Below are 25,873 nucleotides of genomic sequence, written 5' to 3' on the forward strand. Positions count from 1 at the left end.
CCACCTATCCAATCAAAGCGCCTCCCGGATGTTCCACCTGCTCAAAGGGAGGCTGCAGTGCACGAAATTTCAAAGCTGCTTTACAATCAGGCCATCGAACCGGTCACCCCAGATCAGTCTGGATTAGGCGTTTACTCCAGGTTCTTTTTAGTGCCAAAAAAAAACGGGGGACCTCAGACCCATATTGGACCTGTCAACCCTGAATCTGTATGTAGCCAAGCAGAAATTCCGGATGGTCACCTTACAGTCCAGTCTACCTTATCTCCGAGAATGCGACTGGATGTGTTCGATAGACCTCCAGGATGCTTATTACCACAACAAGATTTGCAGAAGCTCCAGGAGATTTCTTCGCTTCTGGCTTGGAGCCAATCATTTCCAGTTCAGAGCCCTACCCTTTGGTCTCCCCGCAGCCCCCAGGGTGTTTACCAAGGTTATGGCAGTAGTAGTGGCTCATCTGAGGCTTTAGGGGATTCAGGTATTTCCTTACCTAGACAACTGGCTTCTCGCTGCTGCCACCAAGCGTCTACTTTGGATGGCCAGAGACTCCTTCCTGCATCTTGCAGTCAATCTAGGGATCACCATCAACATCTCAAAGTCCCGCCTGAACCCAACACAGAACTTGGAATTCATAGTGGCATGGTTGGACACTCTCTACTATTACAAATTTTTCTCACTCAGGACAGGGTCCAGAACCTACGGGCCCATGTGTCAGTCATCCTCGGCCCCAGGACACCAATGATGAGCGACGTTCTCCGAGCCCTAGGCTCCATGGCAACAGCAATTTCAATTCTTCCATGTGCGCGCCTTCACATGAGGGTGCTTCAGTGGACCTTGGCAGTTCAGTAGTCTTGGTTAGACCTCCCCATGGACTACCCTATACGGATCAGCAGAGCCTGCAAGATTTCTTTTTGGTGGCTCCAGTTGCCGGAAATCTTGGCAGGTCATCCATTCTTAACATCCCCAGCCCAAGCCACAGTGATCACGGATGCCTCCCAGCTCGGATGGGGGGCACTTTTTGGGAAGGACGGTCCAAGGCATGTGATCCCAAACCGAGACCAGATTGCATATCAGTGTTCTGGAGATGAGGGCAGTACTTTTAGTGTTGCAAGCCTTTCACACTGTTCTACCTCCGGGGATGATTGCAGTTCAGTCAAACAACATGTCCGTTGTCTGGTACATCAACAAACAAGGAGGGACCAGATCTTACCCTCTCTGCTGCGAGGCCATGAGAGTGTGGGAGTGGGCGATTTCCACCAGTCTGATGTCCTTCAAGGATGCAACTGCAGTCCTGACATATGGGTTGTCCTGCCTCAGGCAGCCCATCGGTCGGCCGGATTCCAAAGTCTGGGTCCGGCGTCAGCTGATGTCTCCCTTTCCCCGACATCAGAGTGCCTGGGGTATAAAAGCGTCAGCCGATGCCATCTTCTTCAGTCTTTCTTGCCGCGCGGTGCCCGAAGCAGAAGCAGTTCGCAAGTGCCGGTCAACCAGCTCCTGTGTTTTCAGCTACTGAAGTCTTCAAAAAAGCCAAGTACCCCATTGGGGACCTTTTCTTGCCTCAGCCAATGTCAGATAAAACTGTAAAAGTTAATAATTGTTTAACTTGTGGGAAACAAATACCTCATAAGGATTTCCACTCTTACTGCTTACCCTGCCTAGGCCCAGAACACAACGTCTCAGCCTGTACAGCTTGTGCTTCTTTCAATACACGCACTCTTAGGCGTCGGACAGAGTTTGCACAGGATTATTTTGGGGAAGATTTCTGTTATATCATGCCGTCGGAGCTTCCGACAGCACATTTACCTAAAAAACGGAAGGATAAGGACCGACACTCGCGGTCCGCGGTCTCAGCCGACACCACGCTTAGGCCTACCTTGAGTGTCTCAGTCTCTTCTGAGCCGGTTTCATAACCGCTACAGACCGACGACACCGCCCCACCGGAAAAGGCAAAATCAGTGCAAACAGTCAAAGATTTCCTCCAGGTACAGCCTCTAAGATTCAGCAGGAATTGGCCTTCTAAGCATTGGTCCTTTCCAGACACGGACAAATTTCAAAGAGGCAAAAACAGACGTGGCAGAGGTAGAGGGCAAACTCGAGGCTCCTACAGAGGACGTCAATGGCAGCCTCTGAACCAGAGAGGTGGGGCAGGACCTTCCACTGCTCCGCAGGGACAATCTCAATGACTTGACTTTGACTCCGCCATCCAGGGCTCAATTAGAAGCACCTTTGGGCGGAAAATTATCTTTATTCTCACAAAATTGGCACAATATTACAAAGGACAAATGGATACTGGACATAATAGACAAAGGATACAGATTCCATTTTCATACACTACCAACAAGACATGGCAGGCCAAACCTGCCACCAAATCAAAGGGCAGAGGCACTCAAACAAATAACAAACCTACTTCAAATAAGAGCAATAGAGAAGGTTCCTTCTGCAGAACAAGGCCAAGGATTTTATTCAAGACTGTTCCTTGTTCCAAGAAAAGAAAACCAATGGAGACCCATTCTGGACTTGTCCGCACTGAATACTTACCTTATTGTGCCAAAATTCAAAATGCTGACTTTACAGCAACTCCTTCCCATGCTGGGCAAGGGGTCTTGGCTGGTAACTCTGGACCTCAAGGAGGCATACCTGCATGTCCCAATCAGACAAAGTTGCAGAAGATACCTCAGATTTCTTGCAGGCTCAGAGCATTATCAATTCTCAGCATTGCCCTTTGGCTTATCTGCTGCGCCCAGAGTGTTCACGAAATTCCTGGCATCAGTAATTGCACATTGCAGACTTCAGGGGTACAAATATACCCTTACCTGGATGACTGCCTTATACAAGCAGACAGCCAACAAGCCTTGTTAAAAAACTTGGACTATGTCATTCACCTACTGCAGGCCTTGGGATAAACAGTCAATATTCAGAAATCAAGTCTCGTACCATCCCAACAAATACCTTTCCTGGGTGCCACACTGGACACAAACACCCAGATGGCGTTTCTGACAAAAGAAAAACAAAAACAATTACCAGAATACTTCAGAAAATTAGCAACACACACCCAGATGACTGCAAGGAAAATCCTGCAGGCCCTGGGTTTCATGGCATCTTGCATTCTTCTGATTCCACACGCAAGGCTGCATATGAGGAAACTACAATGGTATCTAAAAAGTCTATGGTCTCAACACAGCCACAGCCTGGAAGCATTGATCCCACTCATTCCATGCCTTCAAAAGGAATTTCTGTGGTGGGCTCAAGCAAGCCAGATAAACAAAGGTCTGCCTTTCAGCAAGCTTCATACAAGTCAAACCATAACAACAGACGCCTCAGACCATGGATGGGGGGCGCACATGGAGGGCAGATGCATTCAAGGACAATGGACACAAAAAGAAAAGCACCTGCACATAAACCAAAAAGAAATGCTGGCAGTGATGCATGCAATCAAGGCCTTCGAAAAGTTTATGCATCAGGGCCATCTACTAATAAAGACAGACAATACCACAGTTATGTGGTACATAAACAAGCAAGGAGGTACCCATTCCTACCCTCTTTGCAGACTGGCAATGAATCTCTGGGATATTTCCCTACAATTGAAAATAGAGCTACAATCCCAGTTTGTACCAGGGAAGGACAATGTTCTGGCGGACAGCCTAAGCAGAAACATCATGGATCCACACGAATGGATGTTGCATCCAGACCTTTTTTTACAAATAACTCAAGCATGGGGAAGGCCGGACATAGATCTTTTTGCCTCCCACCTCAATCACCATCTGAAAAAGTTTTGCACAAGGACCTACCATCCTCAAGCATGGAAGGTGGACGCTCTCTCCTTCAATTGGAACTCTCTAACACTATATGCCTTCCCACCTCTTCCTTTGATGACCAAGGTGTTACTAAAGATCAAGACAGAGCAACCGAAAGTCATACTGATAGCGCCAGACTGGCCAAGACAACACTGGTACCCACTGCTACGGAGCTTGACACACACCAATCCATGGCTCCTTCCTCAAAGGCCACTTCTTCTGACACCGTACAATTACAGGACACTACACCCCAGCTTGAAAACATTGAAGCTGACAGCTTGGAAGATTCCATGACTATTCCTCTGGATACACTTTCCAAAAGGGTAAAAGATATCATCCTGGAGGCGCGCAGACCTTCCACTAGAAAAACATACTCAGCAAAATGGAAGAGATTTTTTATCTGGAACAGCAAAAAGGGTCAAGACCCATCAGTGATGAGCATTCCACAGATCCTAGAATATTTGGCTGAAATGCTCCACAATGGCCTTTCATATTCTTCCATAAAAATACATGCTTCAGCAATATCTGCCAAATATAACACTGATCCGCCTGTATTTTCTCACCCATGGCTAAGACAGTTTCTAAGAGGTATAAAGAACATCAACCCTCCAAGGAAACCACCAGTGCCTGCATGGGACCTCAACTTCATGCTGGAAAAATTAACTCTTCCTCCCTTTGAACCAGCAGCATCTTCAGAGTTGAAATTTCTGTCTTGGAAGACAGCTTTCCTTCTGGCAGTAACCTCAGCAAGAAGAGTCTCTGAGCTACAGGCCCTTATGGCAATACAACCATTTCTCATTTTTCATCAGGACAGAGTTTCTTTGAGAACCATTCCGTCATTCATGCCAAAGGTGGTATCCAGGGTGTCCCTGAATCAAGCTATTCACCTGCCTACCTTCTTTCCCAATCCTCAAAATAAAGGAGAGAGACTTCTGCACACCTTGGACATACACAGACAGTTGCGCTACTACTTGGACAGAACAAAGTCTTTCAGAAAATCTGACCAGCTTTTTGTAGCTTGTGCTGCTGGATTGCAGGGAAAAGCTATTTCCAAACAGACAATTTCTAAATGGATTGGAAATTGCATTCGATTCTGCTACTCTTTTCATGGAAAAACTGTGCCAGCTGACATCAGGCCACATTCCACCAGAGCTACAGCCACCTCCACAGCCTTTTTAAGAGGAGTGGCAACAAAGGACATTTTAGAAGCTGCTACATGGAGCTCCGTTCATACATTTTCCAAACATTACAACCTGCCTTTATATTCCAGATCCAGAGCAGGGTTTGCTTCTGCAGTCCTGCAGGGCATTTTAGCTACACCATCTTTGTCTTGGTGCCTACCACCCCCAGGTTGGCTATGGTATTCAACCCATATGTCAGGACTGCAGTTGCATCCTTGAAGGACATAGTACAGTTTTGTACCTACCATAAATGTAGATGTCCGATAGGTATGCAACTGCAGTCAGGTTTTCTCTCCCACCTACCCCTCTGTGGTATTCTTTTGGGTTTCTACCCCTCATTTTAGCTACCTGGGGTAATCTTTTATGGTGTGTTTGTTTTTATGTAGTTGTTGTACTTGTCTGGAATTTTTTCTCTATTTTCAAAATTTAGCCTTCCTTAGAGGGCACCTGGCATCTGGAGCAAGAAACACTGAAGAAGATGGTGTCGGCTGACGCTTTTATACCCCAGGCGCTCTGACGTCGGGGAAAGGGCGACATTAGCCGACGCCGGACCCAGACTTTGGAATCCGGCTGACCGAAAGGCTGCCTGAGGCAGGACAACCCATATGTCAGGACTGCAGTTGCATACCTATCGGACATCTACATTTATGGTAGGTACAAAACTGTACTTTTCTTATTGCAACGCACATCCCGGGATGCTCCAACATTTTAGTGGACAGAGTGAGTCGGGCTATTCTAATGCCATACGAGTTGTCTCTGAAACAGTCAGCAGTGGAGGAGATCTTCCTAGCGTGGGGGTCACCCTTGCTGCGATCTCTTCACAGCTCCTTCCAATGTGAAGTGCAGCGAGTTCTTCGCTCTTATCCCCTCCCCAGGGGACTCCCCCAGAGACTCTCTCTAGTCCATGCTTGGCCTCCCGGGTTACTGTATGCCTATCCCTTGCTCCCTCTCATTCTGAAGTTTCTTCAGAAAGCTTACCGACTGGTGTGCAAAGTGATCCTCATTGCCCCGTTCTGGCCTTGTCAAGTGTGGTTCCCTTTCCTCTGGTGTCATGCTCTAACTCCTCCACGGATTCCTCCCAGTCTATCATCTTCGGTAAAGAGTATTCTGGTGGCATCCCTCAAAGCTTCCAGTAGGAAGGTTTATCGCAGCAAATGGAAACTCTTCTCTATTTGGGCTTCTCAGAGAAACATAGATCCATTTACAGCCCCGATTCCTGAAGTGTTGGAGTTTTTGTCCTATATTTTTCAACAAGGGTCTAGTTCCTCCACAGTGAAAGTACAACTGGCAGCCATATCTAATTTTCATATCGGTGAAAATTTGAATGCTTTGGCCTCCTTTGAGATTGTGCAAGGCCTTTCTAAAAGGTACTTTTCTCTTGCATTCCCCAGTTAAGAATTCCGTCCCTCCTTGGGACCTTACTCTAGTTCTGCAGGCATTGGTGGCACCCCCTTTTGAACCAGCAGTGTCAGTAGACTTAAAATTCCTGTCCTGGAGGACAGCCTTTTTAGTGGCCATTACCTCGGCTAGAAGGGTTTCTGAGATCCAAGCTCTGTCTGCCATGCCCCCCTACTTGATCTTTCATAAAGATAGGGTTTCGCTTCGCATGAACCCTTCTTTCTTACCGAAAGTGGCTTCTGAATTTAATATTAACCAGATAATTAATTTGCCTGTGTTCTTTCCAAATTTCCAGAACAAGGGTTAATATAAGCTGCACTTGCTAGATGTTCATAGACAGCTTTGTTTCTATTTACACAGAACTAAACAATTTCATAAGTCTGACCAATTATTTGTGTCCTTTTCGAGACCCATTTTGGGCAAGGCCATTTCCAAGGTCTCCTTAGCCAGATGGCTTACACAATGTATACTGCAAGTCTATAGGGATAAAGGCCTGTCCCCACCTGGTCCTATTAAAGCTCATTCTACCAGATCTATGGCAACTTCTGCTGCTTTTTGGTCTAGGGTTTCTCTGGATGATATCTGTGCAGCAGCGACCTGGGCAAGGTCACATACATTTATTTTTCATTATAAGCTGGATTTGATCTCTAGAGGGAGAACATCCTTTGGCTCTGCAGTGCCAGGAATATCCTTCCATGAGGGCCTCCCAGGAGTTTTGGTAGCTGGGGGCTCTGTCCCACAGGTTGCAGATAAATGAAGTTAACTACTTCAGATAAATAAGTTATCTACTCACCAGAATGTTCCATCTTAGTAGTTATACTTCATTTTCTGCAACCGTCCCTCCCTCCTTCCCCTTGTACCTGTTTTAGGTTAATGTTATTGAGTTGCTAATAGTTTGGTTAGTGGCAAACTCGATCTGAGGGAAGGTAGGAGAGGTGAGGGATTATGGGTAAGGGGGGGAGCTTGGAACAGATGCTTGATAAAATGCTGCCGGCTAAGATCCGATATGGATCCAAATACCCACAGGTTGCAGAAAATGAAGTATAACTACTCAGATGGAACATTTTGATGAGTACATAACTTCTTTTTTTCTTCTGGTGAAGCTATTCTTTTGTAGATTTGGATGTAAGCTTGGGGTCATTGTCGTGTTGAATGGTGGAATTCCTCTTCATCTTTATCTTTCTAGCAGACGCCTGAAGGTTTTGGGCCAAAAGTGACTGGTATTTGAAACTGTTCATAATTCCCTCCACCTTGACTAAAGCCCCAGTTTCAGCTGAAGAAAATCAACCCCAAAGCATGATTCTGCCACCACCATGCTTCACCGTGGGGATGGTGTTTTTTTGGTGATGCAAAGTGTTATTTTTGCGCCAAACATACCTTTTGGAATTGTGGCCAAAAAGTTCAGCCTTGGTCTCATCAGACCATAACACATTTTCCCACATGCTTTTGGGAGACTTGATATTGTTTTGCAAATTTTACCCAAGCCTGATATTTTTCTGTGTAAGAAAAGGCTTTCGTCTTGCAACCCTACCCCATAGCCTAGAAATATGGAGAATACGGGAGATTGTTGTCACATGTAGTACACAACCAATACTTGCCAGAAATTCCTGCAGCTCCTTCAGTGTTGCTGTAGGTCTCTTGGCAGCCTCCCTGACCATTTTTCATCTTGTCTTTTCATCAATTTTGGAGGGACATCCAGTTCTTTGCAACGTCACTGACCATATTTTCTCCACTTTTTGATGACTCTTCACTGTGTTCCATGGTGTATATCCAATGTTGTGGAAAATCTTTTGTATCCTTCTCCTGACTGATACCTTTCAACGATGAGATCCCTTTGATGTTTTGTAAGCTCTCTGCGAACCATAGCTTTTGCTGTAGCAGGCAACTGAGTAAATGTCAGGAAAATCTAACCAGAACAGCTGAACTTTATTTGGGGTTAATCAGAGTCTCTTTCATTGATGGCAGGTGTGTACCCAAGAAGACTGATTGTTGTAATTAAATCAAAAGGTGCTTCAACAAAGTATTCGTTTAAGGGTGGGCACACTTATGCAACCAGCTTATTTTACGTTTTTCATTTTTTATATTTTTTTCTCCTACCAGATTTGCTTGTTTTTCAATTGAATTGTACAGGTTATAGGTCACATTAAAGGTGGGGAAAGTTTTGAAGTAATTTATTGTGGTCTCATATTTTTATATCACAAAAACCTGGCATTTTAACAGGATGTATACACTTTTTATATCTACTGAACGTAATTGGTGATGGAGGAAGTATTTGACATCCAAAATGTATGTAAGTATTTGATGAGAGTTTATGCTAGGCTTCTTAATGGTCTTCTGAACTGCATGCCTTGTAACTACCTAAGAACCTCTCCCATCATAAAATATTTGTAGTGACGTTTGTTTTGTTTCTTGAAATATGTGTAAAGCACTGACTCGTTTATGGTTTATTGATGGTGCTGTGCTTTGTTACATTGTAAGGCATGATGAGCCTGAAACAAAACGACATTTTAACTAATAAACTGAAGAATGTTACATTTTCCTTACTTTGCATGTAACTTTTATGTTGCCCCCCTGTTTTTTTTTAATTTGCCCACCCTAAACCCCACTCAGCCTCAGGCTGTTTCTACCTGGCTTTTCCACTAGCTCCTCCACAAATCCCCCATTTACTGTTTCATGGATGGTTCCCTCTGACTCCTCAGGAAGTCACCCTCAATGGTAACCCCCTGCTAGGTCCCAGAAGTGAGTGATCTTGTGAGTATGTTGGGAGAGTGGAGTCTTGGAGCCATCTTCTCACAGTAGTTGGTCATTTGCCCTGGCTATGGGAGCAACTAATGTAGTGACATCAGGCTGTCATCATTGCCTCATCATTAACTTGAGAACCTCCAAGGCTGCTGGCCTCTACTAGAGGCTGCACAAGTACTGGTTTTTCCCTCCACCCTCTCACTTCCCAATATAGGAGGACTATCCGTCGGCCACTTCTGCGTAGCCCCCTCCTGCCAGCTCTACTATCAGCCAGAGTCTGTTCTCAATCTCAAGTTACCAGAAACCGAAATGGATACCTTGCATCTGCACCTTTGGGCTTGCTACATGTAGTCCTTTGTTTATACTGTAAGGGATATTAAATATGATATATAAATGACATACTAACAAATATCACATTGTTGTATTTTCATTATTTCACCTGTGGTTATTCATAATAAATGTGGATCTTTTCTCCCTTTGGCCTTCATTGAAACGGAGTATACAACCCATTAGCAAAAGTAAAGAAGATAAATACGTGTAATAACATTATGAAACTCTTATCACTGCCTGCTTGAAGGAACTTAACTTTACAGTTTTTTTCCCTGTTTAGGTTCTGGTTCAGGGTTGCTGGTTAGAGGAGTCAAGCCTGGAAGACTTCTTTCACCACATTCACCATCAGCTAAGTGTGTTCGAGAATAAAGCAGCAGATATTTTGCAACAACAGTATGAAATGAAGGAACAGGTTAGTATTGCAGCAGTGATGCATTTTATAGATTCTTATTTTCATAATGTTTAATCACAAAATATGCACAGAGCTGTGATAAAAAGGAGGTTTTAGGCATGTGCTTGGTAGTAAGTTTCTTTGCTCCCTTTCATATCATTTGTTTATTTTGTGGAGAATGTTTGACATAATATTTATAAAAAGTGTATTTTCTTAACTTAATTGGGGGGTATATATTTTATAAGCATAAGAGGAATAGTGGGAGACGATGTTTGAAAATTTTTGAAAATCCAGGATATTGCACTGTTCATTGACTTGAGTTTTTACCTGAAGTGTTTGTTATACCACAAGTGATTGAACTGGCATCCCCCCACTAAAAAATCATGTGTTTATGTGAGAAGTGGTGCACCACACTGCTATGAAATGGTAGAATTCTGCAGTTCCCTACTTTATGAATCCTTATTCAAAATTATTTTTGGTTTGAAAAAGACCAAGAACCTCAGGCCTATTATACACTTCCGTCATCTAAATCTGTTTGTGAAACAGAGTTTCAAATGGTCATGGTGCAATCCATTGTACTTCTTCTGAGGAATGATGACTGGATGTCCTCAATAGACTTTTCAGGATGCTTACTACCGTGTAAAGATAACAAGTCAGTCCAGAATTTTCTCTGCTTTCAACTCTGGACCAAGTCATTTCCAGTTCAGAGCACTGCCTTTTGGGCTCACCACTACCTCCAGGGTATTTACCAAGTGCATGGCAGTGTTGGCAGCTTATGTAAGACTGCAGTAGTTCCCGATATTCTCTTATCTGGGAAAACTGGCTACTGATCTATTCCAGGGGCTTCTTGATGGATTGGAGAATGCCATGTAGGTTAGGCACAGATCACCCCTTACTAGTCTGTAGGCGACTGAGTACAGGAGCAAGTATTTGAGGTGATCCTTATTGGACAAATTATTAACATCATGTACTCTTTTAGTGAGGAACTTCTATGGTCACTCCAGTTGAAGCAAATGGTCGATCAGAAACATGCCAACAGGTGCATTGTACTCTAGTATTTGTCTAATGAGGGATGAGTATAATGGAACTATATTCTCCTCAGATTTGGAAGTCATACCCTTACTTATAAGTTATGGCACCTAGAAGGATTTTATCATTACCATAGGCACATGGTAATCAAAGTTCAGGTTACTGTCAACCTGAGTTCCAAGTTCCTTACCAATGGGGTCTACTCTTAGGGGAGTGTTGTCAGTCTAATTTACAGGGGTGGTCATCTTCCAAAGGGTACAATTATGTATTTTTTTTTTGCACTGAGCTAGTCAAATGTATGGGTCTGTAGTTCCCTGTGTCTGTTAATGGTCCGCCTGTGTGTAGAGGTCTGACCGTTTCAGTCCCTTCCATTCCCTAGAGATGAAGCCTGTCTGGAGTTTGCAGTTGAAGGTTATGTTTCAAGCTGTTTAGTAAGCATCCTGGGATATTTTCAGGACTTGCTGCTGTGTTTTTAGCTCTGGAGAGTACATTGAGGACCTGTTCTTTTGTGATAGTTGGGAGAGGGCATTTCCTGGGGGTTACCTGGGTGTGATAAGGGATTGAAATTGGAGCTAAATTTATCAGCCAGCAAATTTGCTTTATCTCCCTGTTCAGTGTAGGAAGTTCCATTTATTATTAGTTCACCACACTATAGGGTTATCCCTTTTAGGTTGCATTCATAATTAAAAATGCCTTATGGTTATCCTTAGCTTGAGAGGCTATTTTTGCCTTTAATTTGGCTTTCGTTCTGACTTACTAGTGGTCAGTCAGTCAGTCAGTGGGAACTATGATATTCAGTTGCGGGAGGCAACTGTATTGCAACTTTTTTGTTTCCAACCTAAGCACCAAGTGCAGCAGCTACTTTGCCCTGATCCCCCCAGAGAAAAAGTCAAAGAGGGATGCTTTGGCAAATAGTTTTCCCCCAGGTCTTCCTCATGACTTTCCGCCTTTTCCTGTAATAACCAGTTTTGTACAGAAAACCATCAGGTACAAGGCAACAATGATTTTCATTGCCCTTTCCTGGCTTCAGCAGGTTTGGTTCCCCTTCCTTTGGCCTCATCTAAAACACCCTACCATAGTTACTGGATTGTCTTCCAGACCTTCTGTCTCACCCATTTGGCCAGCCTCAACAAGATCTGAAAGCCTAAAAACTGACCATGTGGTTCCTCTTGTTCCACTGACTGCCTTGGTTATTGTTTTATCATGCAAAAAACCTAACATGAGAAAGCTTTACAGGAGTAAATCACAAAGGTTCACTGTTTGGGCTTCTTTTAAAAGCTTATATCCTCTCAGCATATCTTGTGTCTGTTTTTGATTTTCTAGTGGGTTTATTCCAGGAAGGAATTTAAGGTTTAACTAGCAGCCATTTCCAGTTTTCATGTGGGGGAAAACCAGAATCTATTGCATCTTTGAAACTATCTACGGGTTTCTTAAAGGGAGCTTTTCTGTTCAGACCCTTTATCAGGGATTCAGTTCTTCCTTGGGATATTACCTTAATACTTCAGGCTCTGACTATATCTTCTTTTAAGCTAGCATCATCTGCAATCCTGAAATTTCTGTTTTGGAAAACTATCTTCCTAGTAGCTGTCACTTCTGCCAGGAGAATTTCAGGCATTCAAGTCTTATCTTGCAAACCTCCCTACATAGTTTTTCACAAGGATAAGGTATACCTTAGGACAAACCAAAAATTTCTTCCAAAAGTACTTTGGAAGCTTCACATAACCAGGTGATTAAACTACCAAGTCTTCTTTCCAAAATTTCTAACAAGGGTGAATATATTTTACACCTGATGGTTGTTCACTGTCAATTGAAATTTTACCTACATTGTACTATAGGAATCAAGAAGACAGATCAGCCCTTTATTTCCATCTCAAAGGTTAAGTTAGAACAAGGCGTCTCTAAAGTCATGCTGTCCAGGTGGTTCTTTCATTGTATTACCTTTGTGTATAAGGTAAAGGGAGTGGCTTTTCCACAGAAACCTAAAGCTAATTCACCTAGAGCAGTGTTGGCAGCCTGTTTTGCTTATTTTCCTAGAGTTCCCATAGACTAGATTTGTGCTGTAGCTACTTGGTCTACTGTTCGTATTTTCATATCTCACTGTCAGCTGGACATGCATTCAAGGCCCTGTGCGCCTTTCAGCTCCACCATTCTTTGGAATATCCTTCCATGACACCTCTGCGAAGCACTAGTAACTGGGGAATCTGTCCCATACATAAAGTCAGATGAAAAAGACAACATAGAATAAGAAAGCTATATAGTTCCCATAAAGCTAGATCCATGTTGTCTTCTCCCAACTGGTTCAACCTTTCTCCCTCCTTCACCCTTACAAAAATTGTCATCCATTAGTTCTTGACTGCTAGATTGGACGTGTACAGGACCTTGTCCTTTATTCAGCCTTGAGTTGACTTCTCTCCCATATCACTATTGATATGATCACATTTTTTGATAAGGTATTAAATACAGATGGGCAAACCTTGATCTGAGGTGTATTGTAGGAACAAGAGGGAATTATGGGTAGGACAGGAGCCTAAGTCCTGGATCCAAGAGCTTGAAAAAAGCATCAAAGTCAGATCCAGTTAGATTTGATGATCCATACATTGAGCCAGATGGAAGAACAAAACACTGATCCAGCGTTATGACAAGTACTTCATTTTCATTTATTTGTTAGTGTTAGTAACTTTTAACAGGTAGCACACTCACTGCTATAAGATAAAAAGACAGGTACTTCAGGTTAATTCTTTGGTACTAGCATTGCATTACAGCATAATGGAGATCCTGCATTCCTGAGTGTACCTTCCTTCAGATGACCTGTTAAACTGATGTCCTATCTGCCTTAGTTGGTGGCAGTTCAGCCATATATTATAAAGCTCACTTCACTTACATATTCACATGTGTGCGTTTGGTTTTACCCCTTTATACTCATACCTTCTTTTTTTCCGTTTTCAAAATTCATACAATATTTTACCTGTTAACCTGCCTCCCTTTCCACTACAATTGTCTCATTAAATTTATCAAGTGCTTCAGCAGTTTCGTATTTTTTTTTTTTAAATACTGTAATTCATTACTTGTTCCTTTTCAGATAATTCACATAACAGGACCATCTTTTCACACATACTGTTTTCTAATTTTTCATATAGCCCATGTGACAACAGTTCCACAGTCACTGTATTTTCTGACCTTTTTTGTGGTTATTATTATCCGTAAATATTAAAGTCACACATTGAACAAAAACATGTTCTTCAGTTTACTCCACCTCACACAAATTGCATAATCTTTCATCAGTCCTTTTGTGCATCTTTGATCAATCAACTGGCTGTTAGAGAAACCCTTCCTAAAAAAAGGTCTTGCCATTCTTCCACCTTTTGAAATCTCCTTTTTCTTTGTGTTATTGCTTGTTTTCATTTTTCAGATTAAAATAACAGTGAGGATCTTTTTATGTGAAACAGTCATACTATTCTCATACCATTTTTCTTGTAATCTGCAATGCCATTCATGCTATGTTTCCACAACGTCAGTTTTCTTTGGTATTCCATCACCTCTGCATTAGCTCTAATCACCACTAGTTTGCTCTGATACTGTTCCATAAGCATGCCTATTTTTTTTTTTTATTAAAAAGTGAAATATTAAAGTATTTCCCAGGAAATCTTCAGCTGTAGTACAATACAAATGCATAGAAATAAATAAATAAACTACTGTGTTTATTGTTTACCCCCATATTCCTGCTGTATTATACAGTACTCCCCTTTTCACAGAGTTCAGTGTTGATCTCCATATATTACTGATAAAATGACATTTTTTCTTTTTCCCCTTAGTTGTAGGGAACATAACTATTCAACCTAGATATGCTGATTTTTCTAATATAACCGTTTTTATTAAATAAACCACTTTAAGGGTGGCCATGGTGCTGCAGCGGTTAGCACTGCCACCTCACAGCAAGAGGTTTTCCGGTTTGATCCTCGGCAGGGGTGCCTTCTGTGCGGAGTCTGCATGTCCTCCCTGAGGTCGCGTGGGTTTCCTCCGGGTGCTCCGGTTTCCTCCCACATCCCAAAGACATGCTGTAGGTGGATTGGACACTCTAAATTGGCGCTAGGTGTGAGTGTGTGCGTGTGTGTGCCATTTGTGGAAGGTTGGGCACCTTACGGCTAGCAACCCGACACCGTAAAACTCCACTTCCAATCGTGAGCGGACAGGTGATCCGCTGTGGCGAACACTAACCAGGGAAAAGCCGAAAGAAGAAGATTAAATAAACCACTTTTCCCCAAGTAACATTCTAAATGTTTTCCATAGCATTCTGATAACTGTAATTTCTCACAAATTTCTACCACATTAGTTGCTTAACTACTTCTCCCAAGCTTTTACTTTTTTTCTGTATTTATTTTTAATCCAACTTCTTTCAGTTCTTTTTCTAGTTATATTATCATCTGTGTCATCCAGAGTTTGTTTTTAGCCGCCACTGCTGCATTGTCATTGCAGGACATCAGTAATTGTGTCAACAGTCCTAATTTATATTCTCACTATGCCTGCTCCAGCATCATAAAACATTTTGCTGATGCTGACTCTAGAATCCTTGCAAACAAAGCACTAACCATGGGACAAACCTGCTTTACCACCCATCTATCAATTTACAGAATCCTTTACTGTACTATTTTCATACATTGAATTTAAGAGTTGTATGATCTTTTTACTTTTACAGTATTCCTTCAGTTTGTAACACACTATTAAATGGTTCCTGCTTGTTGCATACTACCATTCTACAATTATTTTTCCCTTCTCATGATACTTTTATTTATTTTACAATAACCAATATATCTTTTGAGATTTTCCCATTAAGCCATAAATTCCTTCCAACGTAATTGTAATACTTTTTTTCCCAAATCATTATCTGTTTCCAATTTTCTATTGATCTCTTATTTCCTTACTTCCAAGAAAATAATCCTTCACAAACTCTAACTTTTATTCTGTTGTTCAGCCACTCATAGGATCATAGGAGGTTACTAGGCTATTGGCCCTAAGGCCTCTACAAGCCTAACCATGTTTATACCCTTGTTCCCTTATGGACCACAATATACAGTCTATGTTTGTGCACGAATCTAAGATCAGCACTGGCTGCCCATGTCTAAGCGGGACATAGGTGAAACCCCCGTTGTAAATTTACAGTTTCCCATCCAGTTGTCCAGGCTATGCTTAAATAGGGTCATTGAGAAGCTCAGTTTTACATGAAGTGGGAGTTTGTTCCAGAGGATTGGCAACCTCTGGGAAACATACCTGTCCCTTCCTTCAGCATGTCCTGTTAATATCACAGGCTAGGTTAAGATTCCTAGAGTGAGTGAATCTTGTCCCATTGGATTTGCGGATGTGCAGCAGCTTCATCAAGGCAGGGTCTGAGACTGCTCTGTAGGGCAGGCACAAGTTGCCTCTAAGCAGTCTGTATGGTACTGAGTAAAGTGATAGGGCCTTCAGTCTATTCTTGTAGGTCATGTGTTGTGCTGTAGGCCCTGAATTTTCTTGATGAGAAATCCTCTGAGGTGTCTCCAGTTGCTGCAGACATCTGATGGGGTACATACAGAAGAGAGCATTGTACTCTTATTGGTCTGATGAGAGCCAAGTACAAGGAAGTTATAACCTCCTTAACTTTGGATGCTATACCCTTGCTTATGAGGTGTACAAAGTAGGAGGCCTTCCTTACTACTGTGGACACCTGAATCTCTCACCATGGGGTTTGAACTTGGGGGATGTTATTAATGTTGTAATTAGCAGGGGGTTCTCCATTGCTGAAGGAGATGATAATGCATTTTTTCTGAGTTTAAGTCCATGGCTTTGACACCAATCATTTGTCTGTGTAAGTCCATTTTGTACTATGTTGACGTTTTTTGGGGATTCAATGATTGCACCCAGTTTGCAGTCATCATCAAACTTCGTAGGCCATAGGTTATTTATTTTTGCCTGGACTTCTGAAAAAATAGATGCCAAACATTAGGGGGCCTAGCATAGATCCCTGTTTAACAGCACTGGTAACTGGTAAGTCTGCTAATAGTCAGAATCCCCAGTTTTGACTGTATGTGTCCTGTTTGTGAGCCAGTTGGCCACCAGTCTAGTGATGTAAGGGTTAATCCCTAGCTGGGTGAGTTTCTCACAGATGCCTGAGTGAGGATTGTGTCAAAGGCCTTGGCTAGGTTGAGATAAGTAGTGTGAACTGTTTTGCCATCATCCAGGGCCTTGGTGACATTCTCAAAGAAGTCCACCAGGTTTAGCAGGCAAGATTGCCTTTAATGAAGCCAAACAGAATCTGTTCAAGAGATTGAAGGTCACTTGTACCCTTGTTGATAAGATCCATGATGATTCTCTCCATGACCTTGCAGATAAAGCTGGTTAGGCTTATGGGTCTGTAGTTCCTGGGGTCGGTTGAGGGGGCCTCCTTTGTGCAAGGGGATTACAGTTGCCGTTTTCTATTCAGTTTGGACAAAGCCAATGCTTAGACTGAGATTGAAGAGCTTGCTCAGTGGTTCTGCTAATTCCTGTTTTAGACCATTTATTAGGCAGCCTGGGATGTTGTCCGGTCCCACAGAGGCTGTTTTTGGCCTTGGAGAGTACGTCTATAACTTGATATATTGAGATTCTAGGTAGAGGGTTGATGACAGGTATGTTATGGGTATGATTGGTGGGAAAAGGGGCTGAAGTTTTTGCCAGACCTGTCCACCGGCAGGTTGGCAATGTCCTCTGGTTCAGCATAAGTGTTATCGTCCACAGCTAGTTCAGCACAAAGCTGGGCCTTCCTTTTTAGATTTCTGAAGTAGCTAAAGAATGCCTTGTGATTTACTTTAGCTAGAGATGATAATTTAGTTTCATAATTCGCTTTAGAGGACTTTACAAGAAGTCTAATCTGCTTGTTTATGCTTTGGAGAGAATTCTTCCTTTGATGGGGACCGTCCCCTCTTGTTTTTTGACAGCACTTTTTTTTCTTATTGTATAACCTGTTTATGCTGGATGTCTACCAGGATGGATTATTTTTTCGTGAGGATCTTGATTTGGTCAGTTCCAGTATGGCTGAGTCTATACATTTATATAGATGTTTGTACAGGACATTCATGTACACCTCAGTATAGGGGGTCATTGCTGTCAATGCTGGCAGGGGGTCTGAAACTATTCATGCCATCGCTCAGTAGGCTATAGTTTGCTTTGGAGAAATTTTTTAACCTTTCTGTTCCTGAGGGTTGGTCAGGTATGACTGTTAATTCGAACGAGACTGATTTATGATCAGACTTTACGAGGGAGGGCCCCACACATGGAGTGCAGCGATCCCTCAAGTCAGTGTGCTCTATGTCAAGGATGTTAGAGCCCCTTGGGGTGCTGACTATCTGCTCCAGTGCAATTGTGTTAACAAAGTCCAGGAGCCTTTGAACAAGCGAGTTTGTGCTCATGTATGTTGCCCAAACAGTGGAAGGATAGTTAGTCACCCATGACCAGGGTATTTGACTGTACCAAGAGTGATTCAGATAAGTCTAGGTAGGCTGTTTGGTTTTCGTGGTTCATGGTGGGGGTCTTATAGCTAACAATAATTTTGAGGGGGGAGTCTTTACAGTTAGTCTGACTTGGAGTAACTCTAGGGAGTCCTACTGCTTAACCAGTCTAGAGGTGTATATGTCTTTAATGAAGATAGATACTCCTTCATTGTTTTTTTCACATCCGTTGTGTGGTCTGAATGTGTGGAAGACATTGTAGCCCGGCATGTCTGGGGTACTTTCGGAGGCCTTGAGCCATGTCTATGTAACTACGCAGACATAAGCATCTTCCAGGGTGAGAAGTGCTTCAAGCGAATGCAGTTTCTGATTTAGATTCCTAGCATTAACCTTTGAGCAAGTAAATCTTTACTGTCTACCTCCATTTGCTTGTAAAACAAATACTCTGTACTGTATAGTCTTGGTAGTCTTTTGGCATTCATTTATTTCATTATTCTCTCTAATTCTAGCACTCACTGTCACCTGCCTTTCTAATTTTTCCAGTTTTTTTTTTTTTCATCTAATCTCCTAACACCCCACCCCCATATATTTGCTGTAACACCCCTTTTACTTTTAAAGATTAGGGGAAGTATCCTGGCTGTATTTTCCCTACTCTGTAGGAATATCACCTTGGGTTTCAACTAAAATCAAGTCCTAGGCTTAGTGGAATTAACCCAGTCAACAAAACATAAATCAAAATGTATACTGATCAGAGAACAAAGCACAGAACAGGAATTTAATGTTATATGGAGTTTCAGAAGGAGAAGAAAAAAGAAAAGTAATGCATAGTATGGGAGAAGTTAAAGGGTTCAATGTGTTGGTTTTACCAAACACTCCTGTGTTGCATCAACAGTTTGCTTGTCCGTTCCAGAAACTGAAGTCATGTAAGGAAAACCCACTTTACTGTTGATTTGGGTTTTGATGCTTGTTAAGTGATACAATGTGAGTTGTGGAAGTTGTGGCAGCTGGGGAGAAATTTGAAGGAGGGAGAGAATATTGTTCTTGGAGCAAGATTATTCAGAGGTGAATTTAAGAAACCATTCTTTAACGTGTTGCATAGTTGGAGGAATGTAAACATGAGTGATTGAAAAGTAAGTTTTAATTTCCTGCAGCTTGAAAGATATTTTGGAAGGGAAAGGGAAGGTTAAAGGTTGTGTGCACGTGTGCGTGTGTGTGGAGCAACCCTGCTGAGACTGTTGTGAAACTAAGACAGTTGCTTATGAGTCTGACAGAATTGAAAATGAAACAACTCGTGCAAAGACATGATTAAAATGAAAGACACTGATAAATTTGAAGAAGTGTAGGAAGAATGGAAGAAAGGAAGAAAGAAAAGCATAGTCTGGCTGTGAAGATTTCCTTGTTTTACAAGTAACATTGTGGGAGAAATGGATGGTTAGATATATTTGGGAAGTGCAGCATGAACCAGTAGTTTGAGTTAATAGTGTTAATTTGCCATAAAAGAGTTGTGGCCCTGTAAGCCAAGAAAATAGAGAGTCTTACATTGGACATGTCTAAAATAAGGCTGTTGAAGCCCATTTAACTTCTGCACATCTCAGAAAATGTTTTAAAGAGAAACTTTTCTTCCCTGACTTGAAAAAGATGGATATTAGTGGCTGGGTCGTATCATGCTAAATTGGAAAATGAAAGAAATTAGTCCCACTCGATGACTTTATAGTCTCCTTACATTTTGCTGTTTGTTGGATGTACCATAAAGGTGAGGGCTTTTTTTGCCTTTTCCTTTTATTTATTGCTTTCCAAAGTTGACATTATTCCAGTCCAAATGTTGTTGTGTGTCTTTCGGCTTATCCTGATTAGGGGTCGCCACAGCGGAACTCCGGTCCGCTAATGTTTGGTAGTGGATTTTTACGTGCCGAGTTACCAGCCCTGACGCACAACCTTCAACGAAGGTACGCCCATTCACGCATTCCTCTACACAGAAGACGCTCTAGCTGAGAAGTGAGAATCGAACGGGACAACGTCTTGCTGTGAGGCGACAATGCTACCGCAGCACCACTACCGCGGGTACACGTTATTCCAGTCCAAATAAGTTAGTAAATTTTAAGTTGTACAGTGTAATAATGGTGCCATAAAATTGAATGTAGTAGCACTTGTGGAAGCTTAAATGTGCAAATGAAGGATTGTATTATGATTTATAAGTGCAGGAGCACCTGGAATTTAGACAAGACCTTGTGTTCTTTGTTACTTTTTCGATACTAGCAACCATTGTTGACAGCATAAAACTTTGCAGGTTAAGTAGAAAGGCATAAATAAAATGTTCTAATCATAAAAAGAAGGGGTTATTGAAGTATGATACAGATCTCTCTAGTTTAGAGTTGATTAATTCAGGTGAATAATGTTTGTTAGAAATGTTAATACTAACAAGAAATTGTTAATACGTTGTATTATTTGTCAGTATATAAACTTGCCTGAAGTCTTTAAGGTCTCTGTATTAATGCTGTTCTTTGACCTTTGGTAGAAAGGAAAATGAAAGTCTGTGTCTACAAGAGTTCAATACTAGGGTGAAAATGAAATCTTTGTAGTTTAAGTAATTGGCAGTTTCATGGAATAAACAGCATATTTTAAATGAAGTGGGCTTAAGGATGAAAAATACATGATCTAAGAATGAAGACAGAAGCTGAGCAACTTGGTGATACAGCGGAGTGAAAACGAGCATGGGTATTTGATTATATGTTGATGTGAAGGTGGTCCTTGAGTTATCACTTGGAGGTGTGAACAGTCAGCAGTAAAAAAAAAAAAAGTTTTCTTTTACTTTCTTTGATGAATAGTAGTCTGCTAAAAGTGTTGTACTTGCCATACCCTGTAGACTTTAGAGTTGTAGAAAGTGTTAATGAGGTGCTAGTGGTTACCTTCTCTCCTTTTGGGAAGTTGATGGAGATTGGAGGAAGGAGTAAGGTCAAGCAGGGACACATAATTGATTGGAATGAAGTGTAACTTGGTTTATGAAATGATGTTTATAAAGATGGTTACAAGATGTAAGGTGTAGTGTGGCATGTTTAAGCTATTAAATAGAATTTAAAAAATGGTTTAAAATGAAAACCCAAAAGTTTTGGATTTGAAGAAATCGTGGACGAGAATTTTGAAAGACATCTGTACATGTTATGTAGAAAGATATGTAATCTGATTAGCAAGGAAAGAGGAATGTTTAAATTCAGGAGTGTTTGGGGATGTTCGAACAGGCATATGCAGTAAGTATTGTTTTAGTACAACATAATGGGTGAAGGTAACTTGTTTTGCTGGCTCAGTTTATATGAGAAAGATAAGAATGAGGGAATGAGGTGTTGTAAATAATAAGAGGATAGTTTAAGGATTTTTTAATTTTTTTTTATTTCCTTTTTAACCAGATAAATGAACTGGACTGTTTGCACTCACATCCATGACCAAATGTCAACAACAAACATACAGCAGTGTATGCATAAATAAGAACAAACAACTTAAGTACACAGTGGTGAACTAGGTATATATGTAGCTATTAGCTCAGTATTTCATTTAGTCTACATAAGTATGAATTGCCTAATATATTGAAATAGTAAAGGTACTACAGATGGTCAGTAGAAGGAAATCTTTCTTAATCCTAGATATGCAAATGAATCAAGACAATTTAGAATGTTTGCACAGATATTGTTATATCCCTGCAAGAAAAATGTTGCTACAGATAAGGGGCATGTGTTGAAGATGTAATGGTTCAGAAAGAGTTCTTGGAAGCATATTTCCTGGGAATGTAAGAAATTGCTTCAGTACAAAAATGACTTGAGCAATATGTTAAATCTTTGTACTTGGAAGAGATTTTAACTTCTGTGTAGAGATGTTTTCTTGAGTAGGTGTAATTTAACCTGGGCTACACAAGTGAAAATGTTGCTATCTGCAGTGTAAATAGTAGCTAAGAAAACAATGATGTGGCATTATTAGCTAGTTTATGCCCCAAATAACTGCTGACTCGTTAGCAATAGTAATTGGTCTGTTTTTATATACGCATTTCCAAGTAGAAGAGAAATCATTTTGTAGTTTGAAGTAAGCTGATTAGGATTTCTGTGAGCTCTCAGTAGTGCTGATTCATCAGTGTAAAGTATGCAACTTGTGTTTGTTAGGTGTGATACCAAGTCATTATTATAAGTCAAGAATAAAAGTATTTCAGGCTTACATCTGAAAGGTACACCTTTTGATGTAGCGCCGAAGTCTGAGCTTTCATTACTTCATCTTATGTCCCTGTAAATATGGGTATTGCTGAACCAATTTATATGTGAGTAAATAGATTACAACTGTAGCCTTTCTTATCTTTGTCTTGCATCTTGAAAATACTTTAATCTTTCACAAATGTTCCACAATACAGAAATGTCCTTTTCTTGATTTAAGTTCAAAATATCACTCGCCAATAAAGCTGCTTTTCTTGATTACCATACCAGTTATATCCTTGAGTTTATGAGTCTCTTAACTACTTTGCTGATGGTTCTAAATATAAAGTAAATAACAAGGCCAAAAGAGGACATACCTATCTGGCTCATCTGTTCAAGTACTCCTTAGAGAGAAACCCCCTCATGTTAATTCTTGCCTTCAACTTTTCATATATCCTGCCTTCTAAGCTTATTATTCTGTAAGCACCCTACTCATAAAATTCCAGCTGTCTCTATCAAACCTGGTCTGTGCCTGCAAATGGTCTATTGTGATTGGTGTACTACCCCAGTAAACAAACAATTGCTTTTATTACATCAGGACCTATGAACAATAGTAAGACTTTCAAACAATCTTCTTCCGTGGGTGATCATTGTTTCTGTTAATGTCAGATATTTGCCTCCTCTCCAGAAATCCACTTTGATCTATAGTTGTCAACTTTGGTAATACTTTTGCCATTCCATTAGTATAAGCATAAACACTTTATGATCATGGTTGAAAATTGAAATGGGTCTATGTAAAGCTAGATCTGAAGGATTTTCACCTTCTCTTCCCATATGCTGGTACCCACTCCTCTAAAATACTGATGTTCATCGTGTTACCCTGCTGCAGTCATCACGCTTGGGTTATCCTGCCGTCAGGCGGTCCCGCAGTCGGCCCGAATTCCAAAGTCTTGGTCCGGCGTCGGTTGCTGTCGCTTCTTCCCTGACGTCAGAGCGCCAGGGGTATATCAGAGGCATCCAACACCATTTTCTTCAGTCTTTCTTGCCGCGTGGTGCCCGAAGCAGAAGCAGTTCACAAGTGCCGGTCAGCCGACACCTGGGATTTTCGAATCGAGTTTCAGTCCGAAGTCTTCAAAGCTAAGTACCCCGTTGGGGAACCTCTTCTTGCCTCAGTAAGATGTCAGAAAAAGTTAACAATTGCATTCCTTGTGGGAAGCAAATACCTCATAAGGACTTTCATTCTTTTTGTATACCTTGCCTAGGCCCAGACTACGATGTCACTGGTTGTCGGTTTTGTGCTAGGTTCAATAAGCGAACTATAAAGTGATGCTTTGATTTCGCACGACACTTCGGTAGACAATTTAATTACACTATGCCGTCGGAGCAACCGACTACTGGCGTGCATAAAAAACGCAAAGATAAAGACAGGCAGCCTAGATCCAAGCCAGACTCCGAGGCCTCGGCTGGGCCAGTCGCCGGTTCTCCGGTTTTCAGTGAGGCGCCTACGCAGCCCCTGGCTACTGCTGAATTGGATCCCCAAACCACTTCGGATCCCCCAGCAGAGAGTTCTAGGCCGACGCAGACATTTTCTTTAGGCCCTACCGACGACATTGCAGTAGGGGAAGCCGGTGCTGTAGAAACACCTTTGGTTTCTGAAAGTGTCTTCAGACCGACTACTCTCACCATAAAATCTTATGCTAAGCTTAAGACTCCTCTAAAACCAAAAAAGCCTACACTTCAGTCTCCAGGTCAAGGCCCTATGCCTAAGAAACATATGCTTAAAATGGCTGAAGATTTGATTTTTTTGATCAGGGGTTCCCAACCCCCCCCCCCCCGACAAAAGGCCTAGACAAGAGGAGAATTATGCCTCTTCTGATCAAGTGTCTGTTTCCTCAGGCTCCTCTGAGGAACAGGATTACTCCTTTCCCCCTTATGAAGATTCTGATGCTGAAGACTCCATTCCCTCAGCTTCTCCCTCTGAAGATTATTCCTTTGGAGAAACCTTACATACCATAAAGGAACATTTCCACTGGGAAGGTCAGGACTACTCCGACTCAAAGAAAAGGCTCCGAGAGTTTCTTTTACTTCACCAGCACAGACCACTTGCTATCCCCCCAGTTTTGGACATTGTGGATGATGTTTTCTTAGAATCTAGTCTAAATCCAGATTCTCTGCCTCCTGCTCCAGCCAAACCAGTTAGATACAATAGAGTGCCTGACTCACACAAATTCCTTTGCAAAAGCCCTGTTGCTGATCCAGAGGCAATCTCCCAGGGTCCCAAAGGGGCTAAGGCTTCTATGGCTAAAAATCCTGTACCCTCAGAAAGGGACTCCAGAGCACTAGATAGGTGAGGGAAGAAGGTTTACACCTCGGCTACTCTAGCAATGAGAGCACTAAATTGTCAATTTCACATGCTTAAATACCAGCAATTCCTAATGTCTCAAATAAAACAAAAGATGGGCACGCACCCTCAGTAGTCTGAATTCAAGGAAATGCAAGATCTGTTGCATGCAGCTGAACAGGTGGGCAAACATACTTTACAATGTGGTTTTGATGCCGTGGAAGCTTCCTCTAGAGCAGCTGTTACTGGGTCTGTTATACGTAGGCATGCTTGGTTAAAGGAACAATCTCTGCCCGATCATGTTAAAGCGAAGTTACTGGATGCACCCTTACAGCAGGATGTCTTATTTGGGGTTAAAGCAGAGGAGGTTTTAAAGAAAATGGAGGATAAGGCAAAATCTATGCAGACGGTCAAAGATTTCTTACAGGTACAGCCCCCATGCTTCAGCAGAAATTGGCCAACAAAAAATTGGTCTTTTCCAGCTTCTGACAGACCACACGGGTAAATACAGGTGCCCAAGGGGCAGAGGACAAGCACAAATTCCTTACAAACCTCGCCAGTGGGGCACTGCAACACAGAAGGGAAGAGAAGACAGGTCCCAAACTACTAGAAGGCAAACAATGACTTAAACCTCAAACTGCCAAGCAAAACTCTCTTGTCAGCTCCCTTGGGAGGAAAATTAGCACTTTTTGCAGACAACTGGCGCATCGTCACAAAGGACAAATGGGTCCTAGACATTTATCTCACACGGATACAGATTCCATTTCCACACCTTGCCAAGGATAAAAGGAATGCCAAACCTGCCACAAAATCAATGGGCAGAGGCACAAAAACAAATTACAACTCTCATGGACATGAGAGCCATTCAACTGGTACCTACACAGGAGCAAGGCCAAGGATTTTACTCAAGGCTCTTTCTAGTCCCCAGAAAGGACAATGCTTGGAGACCCATTCTGGACCTTTCAGTTTTAAACACCTACTTGCAAGTACCCAAATTCAAGATGCTAACACTACAGCAGCTTCTTCCTATGTTTGGCAGGAAAG

General features: G+C 41.9%; 1 protein-coding gene across 2 annotated transcripts in view; it reads left to right on the forward strand.

Annotated features, from left to right (window-relative positions):
* SZT2 (SZT2 subunit of KICSTOR complex) overlaps positions 1-25,873 on the forward strand; it is a 3,556,133-nt gene that overhangs the window by 114,420 nt on the left and 3,415,840 nt on the right. For both annotated transcript variants that reach the window (XM_044085412.1, XM_044085413.1), the window contains exon 5: positions 9,723-9,854. In XM_044085412.1, the coding sequence (XP_043941347.1) occupies positions 9,723-9,854 (132 nt within the window). The remainder of the gene's footprint in view (positions 1-9,722; positions 9,855-25,873) is intronic.

This window comes from Protopterus annectens, chromosome 10.part0 (genome assembly GCF_019279795.1).
Source record: "Protopterus annectens isolate FY-2018-M chromosome 10.part0, PAN1.0, whole genome shotgun sequence".
Lineage (NCBI taxonomy): Eukaryota > Metazoa > Chordata > Ceratodontiformes > Protopteridae > Protopterus > Protopterus annectens.